The sequence below is a fragment of the Stegostoma tigrinum genome, chromosome 3, assembly GCF_030684315.1.
Source record: "Stegostoma tigrinum isolate sSteTig4 chromosome 3, sSteTig4.hap1, whole genome shotgun sequence".
Taxonomy (NCBI): domain Eukaryota; kingdom Metazoa; phylum Chordata; class Chondrichthyes; order Orectolobiformes; family Stegostomatidae; genus Stegostoma; species Stegostoma tigrinum.
This window is the reverse complement of record NC_081356.1, coordinates 132,851,126-132,864,160: the sequence shown is the minus strand read 5'-3', so window position 1 is coordinate 132,864,160 and position 13,035 is coordinate 132,851,126. Positions and strand designations below refer to the sequence as shown.

The window sequence follows — 13,035 nt, the reverse complement described above, 5'->3', positions numbered from 1 at the left end:
GTTCAGGGATGTGTGGGTTATAGGGGGATGGGTCTGGGCCTGGGTGGGATGCTTCAAGGGGAAGTGTGGACTTGTTGGGTCAAAGGGCCTGTTTCCACACTGTAGGGAATCTAACCTAATATCCTGAGACTGTGTCGACTTGTTTAAAATTATTTTGGCAGGGGTCAGAGAATCAGGAATTCAAGAGGAACAAGGTACATAGAATATTTGAGAGACCAGACTGAACAAGACTATGAAGTAAATGGGATCAGAGAAAGAGCATAAATAATAAATTCAAAGACGAGGTTACTGCCTCTGTATTTGAATGCATGGAGAGTGATAAGCCAGATTGGTGAGTATCCAATGCAGATTTCAATTGGAAATATGATGTCGTGGTGGTAACAGAATCCTTGTTCAAAGATGGGCAGGACAAGGTACTAAATATTCTTCAATGTTCAGGAAAGATAGAGCTAGTGAAGATATGAAAACAAGAGGTGTGGCAGTATTGATCAAGGAAAACATTGCAGCGCTGGAGAGAGATGATGTCTCAGACGGGTCAAGGGACAAAATCTATTTAGCTGGAGCCAATGAACAAAACGGTGCAATTACATCATTCAGCAAAATTTCTGAGCAACAAACTCGTGGGAAATTTGCAGAGGAACACATGCAAGAGTGAAAGAATTCTAGAATTGTAATAACGATGGGGGGACTAATTATTCAAATATAAACTGGAATGCATACAGGAGAGAAAAGGACAGGAATTCCTTCAGTGCATTCAGGAGAATTTTCTCTGTTGGTTGTGTTCAATCCAATAAGAAAGCAGGCACTGGACTGGTTCTTGAGAGTGAGTTAGATCAACTGGATCAGGAAACAGTAGGAAACATTTAGAAGAAAGTGATCATTATTTAGTAAGTTTGGGTTAACTCTGCAAAGGTTCCAAGGAGTAAGTAATTCTGATTAAGAGTGACTAAATAGGGGAGGGCAAATCAATGCGGTGAAAATGAATCTGGCCCACACAAAGTGGATTTAAGGATTGGTGAACCAAACTGTGACTAAACAATAGGCTAGCTTCAAAGAGGGGAATGATGGGCTGAATGGCCTCTCTCTGCACTGTGACCACTCTATAGTACTGTAATGTACTGTGTCCATTCAATAATGACAACAGATACTCAGAGCAAAGAACATGGAAAATTACAGACAGGAACAGGCCCTTCGGCCCTCCATGCCTGCACCGACATTTTAGTCACAACTAAAACCCACTACCCTTCCGGGGAACGAATCCCTCTATTCCTATCCTATTCATCTATTTGTCAAGGTGCCCTTTAAAAGTCACTATTGTATCTGCTCCCACTACCTCCCCCAGCAGCAAATTCCAGGCACCCACCAAATTCTGTGAAAAAAGCAAACCTCGTACATTACCCTTAAACCTTGCCCCTCGCAACTCAAACATTTGCCCTCTCGTAACTCACTCTTCCACCCTGGGAAAAAGCTTATGACTGTGCACTGTCTCCACGCCCTTCATAATCTTATAGGCCTCTATCAGGTCACCCCTCAACCTCCATAGTTCCAGTCAGAACAGCTCAAGTTTCTCCAAACTCTCCTTATAGCTAATGCCCTCCATACCAGGCAACACACTGATTAATCTTTTCTGTAACCTCTACAAAGCCACTGAATTCTTCTGGTAGTTTTGCGATCAGAATTGAACACAGTATTGCAAATGTGGCCTAATTAAGGTTCTATAAAGCTACAATATTACCTGTCAATTTTTAAAATCAATGCCCCAGCCAATGAAGGCAAGCAAACATTCAGCGACTGTTTCAGTAACTGAGGGGTTGGTAATGTGAATTTTGTCACCAATCATGGACAGGACAGTGCGGCTACAAATGAGGCAGGAAGAGCAACCCAGAAGGTAGCACTTCAGCAATCTCAGCTCTTCTCCTTGCCCAACAGTTTCAAGATCCTTGCAACTTGTGTGAACGAGAGCAGGGACTTTGGGAAGGATGAGCAACCTGACGATAGTACAAGTGGAGGGGATAAAGAAGAAATGTAGTCATAATCAGGGAAAATATAGTTGGGGGAATACACAATGTTCTCTGTTGTCAGGATCAAAAGTCTTGAAGGCTAGGGTTGTAGAATGGGCTTCAAAGCAAATCTGTCTGTGCGGGGTGGGTAGATATGATGAGTTTAGGTACATGGAAAATTATGTTTGACCAATCTAGGAGTATCCAAAATTAGGAGTTAAAAACTGATTGCGAAATTGATCTGTGTTTGCACGTAAGGGAACCTGTAAACTGAGATTTATCTGTCTCTTCACATGGATTAACCTGGGTTCAAACATTAGTGGGCTCACAAGAGCACAATTGAAGAATGACTTACTGGTCACCCCTGCATTGCAGGTGAGAGGAATGTATTATTCTGAGTGCAGGAAGCAGCTAGCAAGCAAGCCTGTCAAAAGGGAAAAAAAAAACACCTTTCTCTTTGAGTGTTGTTAGCTAACTACTGTCAAAGAGAAACAGAAAATAAAATATTTCAACCATATATAAAAGACTAGATGTCCAAAATCAATGATTATACTATCAATATTTCACCATCTACTTCTCATTAAGACGCAGAGATCCTTTTGGAATCACTTCTAATTCCTAAAAGATATTTAACTATGCTGTGTTATTAATTTTTTGTTGTTTTAGTACTTAATAAATTCACTCTTTTTCTTAAATCCAGAAAGCTTTGTTTAACTGACCTCTTTGAGAGTATAACTTAATTTGATCTGGAGGGAGAAGGTGTCTAAAAGAGAGGGATTTTTTTTCAATTAACCTTATGGCAACCAGTTGAGGGGGTAGTGACTAACAAATGAAAGCCAGTTCATTCCTCCTCACCCGCAACAGTAAAGATTTGGGTTGTCTGTCCAGAACTAGAAGAACGAGGGGTAAAAGATTTGAGACTCAGGTCATGAATCCACAGATTAAATCAGAGAAATAGAGTGGGTAAATTGCCATTTAAAAACTGCAAAAGGCTTTCTTGAGTTTGCACTGCCACAGTACAGATTTGTATGCATTCAATGCCAGAACATTCCTTGCTGAATTAGGAAATGTTATGCATAAGGATTCAAATGTTGCATCTTAAACAGTTAAAAGATGTAGAGAGGTATTTGGGATTCAAAATTTGCCAGAATGCCAGGAAACGCAAAACTTTAAAAGGGGTGGCCAATGCTTTACAGCAATTCAGGATGATAAAATAGATAGAGGAATTAAAACTGGAGCAGTGGATACTAGAATTTCAAGAAAAAGGGGGAAAAAATTGGAAATGGGAGAGAGGAAAGTGAAAAGGAGGAAAGGGCAAAGAGAAAAGAGAGTGCATTTGAGGCACAATGGCATTTGAACAAAACAGCTTGAGCTACTGCATACCATGAAGATGGGTTTGAGTGGGATACTCTTTAGAATGTTGTTCTGGACTTGAAGGGCTGAGTGGCCTGCTTTCACACTGTAAGGATTTTATCGTGAAGTAATCATCTCTCAAATGGTCGAATTCACGATACCAGAATGTGGTGGATGCAAGGACATTCAGAAAATTTAAGAAGATAGACAGATGTTTAATTAGTAATATGCTGGAGGGTTATGGAGTGCTGGCAGCAAAATGGAATTGAGGCTGACACAAGATTAGTCATGATTGTATCAAATGGTGAGGCCGGCTTAATGGGCTGAATTCTCTACTCCTTCTCCTAGTTCTTATGTTCTTTACATTTGGTGACAAAGGTGTTTGCTTCTAAAAACGGACTGAGAGAGATAGATAGTTTTGGAGTCTACTGGAAATTTATTTACATCAGGAGAATTTTACATGTGAATAAAGTAAACAGTTGTGTGTTGGATTTCAGTTTAGAAGGTCAGAGGCTGATTTTTCTCTTTTGACTAAGTGAAACATCCATAGATTGGAAGAATATTTAAGATTTCAGTTTGGCAATTTTGCGGAATGATTTATGAAGCTGTATGTGTAAACACTCACTCCTGAGAAAGGGAGGAAATTAAAACTGTGAAGAAATAGGCTACCTGAGTGCAAGGAGTTTAGTTTAAAGATTCCAGACCAGATGTATTTGGTTAAAACCTGAAACAGGTTACAAAAAAGCTGAGAAATTCTAAGTTAGATTGTACAAAGAATCAAGGAAGAGGCAATCAGATTCACGTAACTAGGAATTAAAAATACAGCAAAGTCAAACACAATGTGTGACAGAAAAGAGATTTCTCTGCAGTGTTTGAGTACTGTAGGGGTGACTTTGAGATTAATTGTGTTGTTTTTTATCATGGCTTTTGAAATCTTCAAAAATATTCTATATGTAAACAGTTTCATTTATTCTATTTTGTATTTATTTTACATGATAAATACCTTGTTTTATTTTATGAAACCAAATCTCTGCTTATGTTTCAATGAGAAGCCACCTCAATATAACCAAGAAAAAACAAAATATGATCTGCCAAGGCATATTTTAGCCTGGAATCTGATTTGTAACTTAAAAGCATCAGCTGAGATGTAACAAAATGTAGAGCTGGATGAATACAGCAGGCCTAACAGCATCAGAGGAGCAGGAAGGCTGATGTTTTGGGCCTAGATCTTTCTTCAGAAATGTCTGAAAAAGGATCTAGGCCCGAAACATCAGCCTTCCTGCTGCGCTGATACTGCTTGGCCTGCTGTGTTCGTCCAGCTCTATACTTTGTTATCTCAGATTTTCCAGCATTTGCAGTTCCTACTATCTCTATAGCTGAGATATAACACTTGGTAGCAGAGGATATAGGTTTACAGTGAGAGGGGAAAGATTTTAAAAGTACCTGATGGGCAACTTTTCTATACAGAGGGTGGTGCATGTATGGAACAAGCTGCCAGGGAAAGTGGTGGAGACTGGCATGAATGCAACTATTAAATGGAATCTGGATGGTGATAGGAAGGGTTTAGAAGGATATGGGCCAAATGTTGGCAAATGAGACACTCTCAAATTGGGATGTCTGGTCGGCACAGACAAAGTGAACCAAAGGGTTTGTTTCTTGCTGCATGACTCTATGAATCTATGACTCTCTCACTCTGACTGTTGTCAGTTAACTCCCATCAACAGGAAACAGGGCAAAAAGATTTCAACTTACTGCAAAAGCCAAGAATCCTGAAATTAACTGTTCATTTACCAGCATTCAATGAATGAACCAGGGAAACTGATCTGTATATCTTTGCACTGTTTGGAGAGAAGTGGTGGCCAAGTAGTATTATTGCTAAAATATTAATCCATAAATTAATGTTGAAATCTTGTCACGGTAGAATTCAAATTCAATTTTTAAAAATCTGGAATTAAGAAAACCTATTGATGAGCATGAAACCATTGTTGGGTATCAGAAAAACCCACCTGGCTCATTAATATCCTTTAGGGATGGAAATCTGCCATTCTTACCTGGCCTGGCCTGGCCTATATGTGACTCTGGATTCACAGCAATGTGCATGACTCTGAACTGCACTTTGAAATAGTTCAGTTGAAGGGCAACTAGATCCAGGCAATAAATGCTGACTGATCAGTGATGACAATGTCCCATGAGTAAATAAAAACAAATCTTGTTTTGAACTCATTTCTTACTCTTAATCTTTATGTTGAGCTATTAATTCTTTTCACATTTGATAACTAATAAATTCATTCTTTTATTAGTTTAAGAAAGCCCTTGTTAAATAGCTCCTTTGAAGATACATCTCAATAAGATGCAGTGCAGTAATCTATCAAGGATTCTCCAAAAGCACATTAAAGGAAAAGCCTCATTTTTACACCTAGAAGGACCAAAGAAGCAGATATTTGGGAATAGCACCAACTGCAAGTTCTCCTTCGAGACACACACCTCCTTGACTTGGAACCATGTCATCATTCCTTCACTGTCACTGGGAAAATCCTGAAACTACAACACTGCACCCTAAGAATACACAGATTCAAAAGCAGATCACTACCACCTACTCCAGGGAAATTAGGGATTCTAATAAATGCTGGTCCAACCAGCAATGCCCAGGTCCCACGGCTAATTCACTAGCCTATCCATCCGTGGACATTATGGGGAAATTTTTCATGGCCAGTCCACCGAATGTGGACACCTTTGGACTGTAGGAGGAAGCCAGAGCACCCAGCAGAAACCCACACAGCCGCAGGAAGAATGTAGAAAATCCACACGGACAGTCAACCAAGGGTGGAATCAAACCCCGGTGCCCTGGGGCTGTGAGTTAGCAGCACTAACCACTAAGCCACTGCCCAATTAAAATTCGAATAAATGATTCTTTCCAGTTGTGCAAAGACTCAGTCGTTTTATGCCTTTTAAACTGAAGGTGGAAATGGGGAAGATCCATTTTACAATTAGTGTTTCAAAGAATTGCTGCATATTTTGAAAACCAAGTGACCTGACACTTGTGGTAAGCATTGTGTAAATCACTGCCTGAACAAACAGGAATTGAAGTGGTTGCAAATACAATAGTGAGGGAGTGTACTGATGCAGTTTCTGTTCATAACAAGAAGTTCATTTGTCTATAGACTACTGACCAGTTGCTAATGACAATTGCTTGTTGCCTGTCAACAACTATGTGTTTGAATCTCAGGTAACTGGACACCTTGGGGCTGGGAACTGATACAGAGAAAATTGTTTTGAACTCCACCAGCTCAGGAGCTGTTTTCTCTGTTCTCTGCAGTCAAAACCTACTTTTAACCTGATGAAAACTAATTTATCTTCCCTTCAGAAACGTTTGTAAGCTGTGACTTCTAACTGAAAAGTCAGAGACCCTTTATAAGTGAACCTGCCGCCTTGGGTCGCTTACAAAGCAGTGAAAACATCTGAAGAAAGACAACAGAAGACGACTATACAATGCTGATCCAAGGTTGTGGAACACTGTCTCTGGGACTGCTTGGAATTGAAGGACTGGACCGTATTCAAGTACTCAGCAACAAACCCCCAAGATGAGTATGACACCACAGACTTTGTTAGCAAATGTGTGGAGGATTACAAACCAGTTAGGTCAATCTGAGTGTTCCCTAACCATAAACTTTGGGTGAACAAGGAAATCCATTCCCTACTGAAGACCAAACGATCACCATTCAACTCGGATGACCCAGACCAATACAGGAAGGCCAGATGTGGCCTCTGCGAAGCCATCAAGGATGCCAAGAGGAAGTACTGAACCAAGCTGGAGGCCCAAACCAAGCAGATTCCTGCCACCTGTGGCAAGGCCTAAATAACATCACAGGATACAAAATGAAGCAGAGCAAGATAACGGACAAAGACACATCCTTCCCTGACACACTCGATGCTTTCTATGATCAGTTTGAGCAGAATGCCAGCAGCGTGGTGATGCTTGACCTGATAGCCCCAGGCACATCTGTTCTGTCCATCGCTGCTGCAGATGTCAGATCAGCTTTCCTTCGAGTCAGCCCAAGGAGAGCGACAGGCCCGGATGAGCACTCAGATCCCATGTGGACCAACTGGAGGAGGTATTCACTGACACCTTCAATCTCTCCCTCCTACAAGCCAAAGTCCCCACATGCTTCAAGAAGACCACTGTCATTCCCATACCCAAGAAAACACATGCAGTGTGCCTTAATGACTATTGCCCAGTAGTTCTGTCCTCAATTATCATGAAGTGCTTCAAGAGGTTGGCCATGGCCCACATCAACTCAGTCTGCCTCGATCCCCTAGAGTTTGCCTAACAATGGAACAGGTCAAAAGTGGATGACGTATCACCAGGCCTACAGTCATCCCTGGAACATTTGGGACAACAAAGACACCAACATCAGACTCCCACCCATTGACTACAGTTCCTCCTTCTACACCATGTGACCCTCCAGGCTGATTTCAAAATTCCACAACCTTGGTCTCGGCTCATCCCTCTGCAAGTGGGTCCTCAGCTTTCTGACCCGCAGACCACAGTCAGGGAAACTTTCCTCCACAATAACACTCAAACTGGAGCACCACAAGAATGTGCCCACAGCCCCTCCTGTACTCCTCACACATGCATCACTGTGTTGCTGCATTCAAAACAAACACCATCTGCAAGTTCACTGATGACACCACCGTAGTGGGACAGATATTTAACAACGATGGCTCAAAATACAGAATGGAGTTAGAAGCTTGGTGTTGTGGTGCAATGAAAACAACCTCTCTCTCAACATTGGAAAAACTAAAGAACTGATCACTGGCTTCAGAAAGAAAGGAGCAGAACATATCCCCATCTACATCAATGAAACTGAGGTTGAAAGGGTAGAGAGCGACAAGTTGCTCAGAGTGACGATAACTGAGAATCTGTCCTGGACTGGCAACAGAGATGCAACAGTCAAGAAGGCACAACAATGCACCTTCTTCCTCAGGCGGCTCAGGAAATTTTGCATGTCCATAAGGACCTTCACCAGCTTGTATAGACACACCGTTGAATGCATACTGTCTGGCCTGGTACGACATCAGCTTTGCCCAGGACTATAAGAAACTTCAGAAGGTGATGTGTGCAGCCCTGACCTTTATGGAAGCCAACATGGACTCCATGTACACAGTTCGCTGCCACAAAAAGGGGCCAACATCACTAATTGACCTAGTGCAACCTGGTCATGTCCTCCTACAACCTCCTCCAATAGGCAGAAGATATGAAGCCTGAACACACGCACAAGGAACAGCTCCTTCCTGGCTATTATCGGGCTGATGAATGGACTCTCTAGACTCAAGTAATATTGATCTTGCTAACAGTGATCTCACCTGATGCACACCCAGTGCAATGTAACCTGCATATCGCTGTCGAAATCTTTTAGATCTGTCCATGTTGCTTACTATGATCTGCCTGTACAGCTCATGAACAAAGCTTTTCCTTGTACTTTGGTATGCATGACAATCAATCAATCATAAAACATCTCTTTCTTGATCAATTTTGTCACCTGGTTCAAGATTCCCCAAAGATGATGGGATTTTCCAATGAGGAAAGGTTGATTTGACTAGGCCTGTATTCATTAGAGGCTAGAAGGATGAGGGGGGATCTCTTTGAAGCATTAAGGAGCTGGACATATGAGATACCGGGAAGATATTTCCCCTGTTTGGGGAATCACAGTCTCAGGATATGGGGTTGGCCGTTTTGGATTGAGAAGAGGAAACAATTTTTCATTCAGAGGGTGGTCAACCTGCGAGATTCTCTACCAGAGAAGTCTAAGGAGGCTACGTATGTTCAATCAAAGAAATTGATCCAGTTTTAGCTCTTAAAGCTATCCAGGTATTTGGAGAGAATGTGGGGATATTGCGTTGAGATAGAGGATCAATTGTAAACGTATTGACTGGCGGAGAAGGGCAAATAGCCTACTCCTGCTTCTATTTTCTACAGATTTATATATCTTACCTACACCATCCTGTCTATCCTTTTAAGTAATTTATAAGTTTCGATTGGAGTACTCTGTGCAGGTCTGATCACTGCACAATAGGATGGATCTGATTGCAGTGGAAGCGGTGCACAGATTTACCAGAATGTTGCCTGGGATGTAGGAGTTTAGCTATAAAGATGGCCTGGATAAACTCAGGTTGTTTTCTTTGGAGCAGAGTATGCTGTTGGGGGTACCTGATAGATTGTGACAGGCGTGGACAATGTGGATCGGAAGCAACTGTTCTTCCTAGTTGAAGATTCAAATACAAGGGAGCATAATTTTAAGGTGTAAGGCAGGAGGTTCAGAGGGGAGTATAAGGAAAACATTTTCACCCAGAAGCTGGTAGTAAACTGGAATGCATTATCTGGGAAGATATCATAGAATCTCTACAATGCAGAGGCAGGCCATTCAACCCATACCAACCCTCCAAAGAGCACCCCATCCAAACCTAAACCCACCTGCCTACCTACCCTATCGTTGCATTCCCATGGCTAATCCACCTAATCTACACATCTTTGGACCGTGGGAGGAAACTCGAGAACCCAAAGGAAACTGATGCAAACACAGAGAGAATGTGCAATCTCAATACAGTTACCAAAGGGTGGAATCAAACCCAGGTCCCTGGCACTGTTAAGCAGCAGTGCTAACTACTGAGACACATGCCACCCCATTGTTGAGGCTGAAAACCTTTGAAAATCACTAGCACGAGCATTTGAAATCCTGTAACATTCAAAGCTATTGGCCAAGTGCTAGGAAGTGTGACTTGTCTAGATTTGGGGTAGGTTTTGTTGGTGCAGACTTAGTGGGTCAACTTTGAACTGTGTGATTGTATGGTTTTTTGAGATCAAGTCTCATTCTTTGAAACTGTACAGAATATAGGCCCAGTTTGACCAGTCTATTGTCATAGCACTGCCAACCCAAGAATAAGTCTGTGAAACCTGTGTTGCAATCCCACTTTGGAAAAATATCCTTTCTGAGATAACAAAATTAAAACAGTACACAATATTCTAAAAACAGGACTATTGAGTTTCTATACTATTGAAGCACAACTTCACTGCTCCTGTGCTTAAATCATTTTGCAACAAAAGCTAACACTCCGTTAATCTTTTTTATAGCTTCCTGAACCTGCATGTTAGCCTTCAGTGAGCTGTATTTGTTTCACAAGCAAACTGTTTCTGCTCAATTTTGGGACCGCAGTAAAGGACAATGCAAGGAAACTGAAACTAAATCAGCAGGTAACGTCATCAAGAAGGAGACAATTGCACGGTTAATAAAAATGAGTTTGAACAGTAAACATTACAAGGTACTTACTGTGACCCTGCACTGAGACTGACATGGATGCAAAGAGCCAAACATAGAGAGAATTCATTGCTAAATCATCCGACTTTTATCCTTTTTGCACACAGCTTCTTGTCTATTTAAACAAGAACAGAGAAGTTACTTCACTTCCGATGTAGCTGTTACGAAACTTTAAAAACTAGTACACAACATGAACAATAATTGGGAAGTATGACAGGCATAACTGCTTAAAAACTAACGTACAAGCCACAGAATGTGGTGAAAGTAGATTCTTTCTTCTAGTGATTCGCTGGCTGGACCAGCATTTACATCCCTTTCCCAGGTGTTCCTGAGATGCTGCTGGGCCTGCTGTGTTCATCCAGCCTCACATTTTATTGTCTTGGATTCTCCAGCATCTGCAGTTCCCATTATCACACATACATCCATAGGGTGCTTAGACAGAGCAGTGAAGGAGCTCCAGAATTTTGATACAGTGGCTTTTTTTTAATTTCAAAAATATACTTTATTCATAGAACTATCCTTATGTATACATATACATAGACACGAATGCAGTTTGGTTTTGTAGAGTAACATATGAAGAAACAAACATTGGAGTTGACTGTATCCAGCAAACATTTCAAAGGCATTTCTTCCATGTACAAGATTAGATGTACATATATTTGAAGCATTGGAAGAGTCCAATAATTGAAGGGACACCCATTTAACTTCAGCAGAAAGACCTTAGATAGTGGTATTTCCCTATTTTACTTTGTTGGCAGATGCCCCAAGCTATAGTCAGTCCCTCAGTGTGTAGTCCTGAACTGTAGAATGTGCCAATCTGCAACACCCTAGAAAACCAACACGTTTCAGGCAAACCAAAGAGTGTCTTTCACTGACTTGATGGTCCTCCAGGTGTTTGTCTAAGTGTGCGTCCCAGAGAACAGACCGTAGACCACAAATTTTTGCAAGGTCGAACTGCTCTGGATGAACCTCAACAACAGCCACAGTGTCTCTCTCCAGACTTCCTTTGCAAAAGCACACTCCAGCAGGAGGTGTGTGACAGCCTCTACTTCCCCATCATCACTTTGAGGTGGTGCAGAGAGTCTGGGCACGCATGAAGGATCTCATAGGTAATACACTTCTTACCATCAGCCAAACAATTTCTTGGTGCTTGTAGGAAAGTTCTGGTGATCAGGCACCCTGCTTCATGACTTTGACAGTCTGCTCAGGGAAAAACCCAACAGGATCCACCCTGTCCTTTTCCCTCAGGTCTCGAGATTGCTACATGCTGGTCACTTCCTGTTGGACTTGTGGTAGAAGGTATTTCTCTTTACAAATTTCTCCGTGGAGTTCAACAGCTTGGTGCGTTCTGTGAAGGATTTTGACGCAGTAACACTGAAGGAACAGCGATATATTTCCAAGTCAGGATGGTAAGTGGCTTGGAGGGGAACATGCAGGTAGTTCTCCTTCCAGGTGGTAGTGGTTATTGGTTTGGAAGGTGCTGTCAAAAGAATCTTGTTCAATTCATCAGTGTATCTTGTAGTTAGTACACAGTGCTGCTACTATGCTCCAATGGTAGAGTAAGCCTATGTTAAAAGTAATGCATATTTTTTATTCTTTCAACAGATGTGGGCATCACTGGATGGCCATCCCTAGATACCTTTGAGAAGGTAGTGGTGAGCTGACATCGTGAACTGCTGCAGTCCACCTGCTGTGGGTTAACCCACAGTGCCGTTTGGGAGGAGACTTCATAGCAATTGATATAACCAAGTGGCTTGTTAGCCTATTTCGAGGGGCAGTTCAGAGTCAACCATGTGCAGTGAGTCTAGAATCAAACGTAGACCAGACCAGGTGACAATGGCATTTTTCCTTCCCTGAAGATAATTCATGAGCCAAATGAGTTTTCCTAACAATTAATAATGGTTTCACCAGTGAAAGTGAATGTAGGTGGGGTGTTAGGGAAAGGATAGGTTGGCTCTGGGAGGACGGACAGGTCAAGGAGGGGGGGATGAGGTTAGTGGGTCTGAGATGGGGGTGGGGCTTGAGCTGGGAGGAACAGATTAGTGAGGCAGGGACGAGCTGGGCTGGTTTTAGAATATGGTCAGGGGAGGGGAGATTTTAAAGCTTGTGAAGTCCACATTGATACCCTTGGGCCGCAGGGTACCCAAGTGAAATATGAGGTGCTGTTCCTGCAGCTTTTGGGTGGCGTCATTGTGGCAATGTAGGAGGCCCAAGATGAACATGTCCTCCGAGGAGCGGGGTGGGGGGTAGTTAAAATGGTTTGCGACTGGGAGGTGTAGTTGTTTGTTGCGAACTGAGCATAGGTGTTCTGCAAAGTGGTCCCCAAGCCTTCGCTTGGTTTCCCCAATGTAGAGGTTGCCACAAAGAGT

The 13,035-nt window shown here is 42.1% G+C and overlaps 1 protein-coding gene across 10 annotated transcripts in view; it reads right to left on the bottom strand.

Moving 5' to 3' along the window:
- LOC125449501 (uncharacterized) overlaps nucleotides 1–10,791 on the bottom strand; it is a 50,429-nt gene extending 39,638 nt beyond the window's left edge. For 8 of the 10 annotated variants that reach the window (XM_048525310.2, XM_048525325.2, XM_048525347.2 and 5 more), the window contains exon 1: nucleotides 10,679–10,791. In XM_048525310.2, the coding sequence (XP_048381267.1) occupies nucleotides 10,679–10,736 (58 nt within the window). In that variant the 5' untranslated portion in view covers nucleotides 10,737–10,791. The remainder of the gene's footprint in view (nucleotides 1–10,678) is intronic. The other 2 variants (XM_048525339.2, XM_048525372.2) reach the window with 2 other exon arrangements.
- Between the last annotated feature and the right edge of the window lie 2,244 nt (nucleotides 10,792–13,035).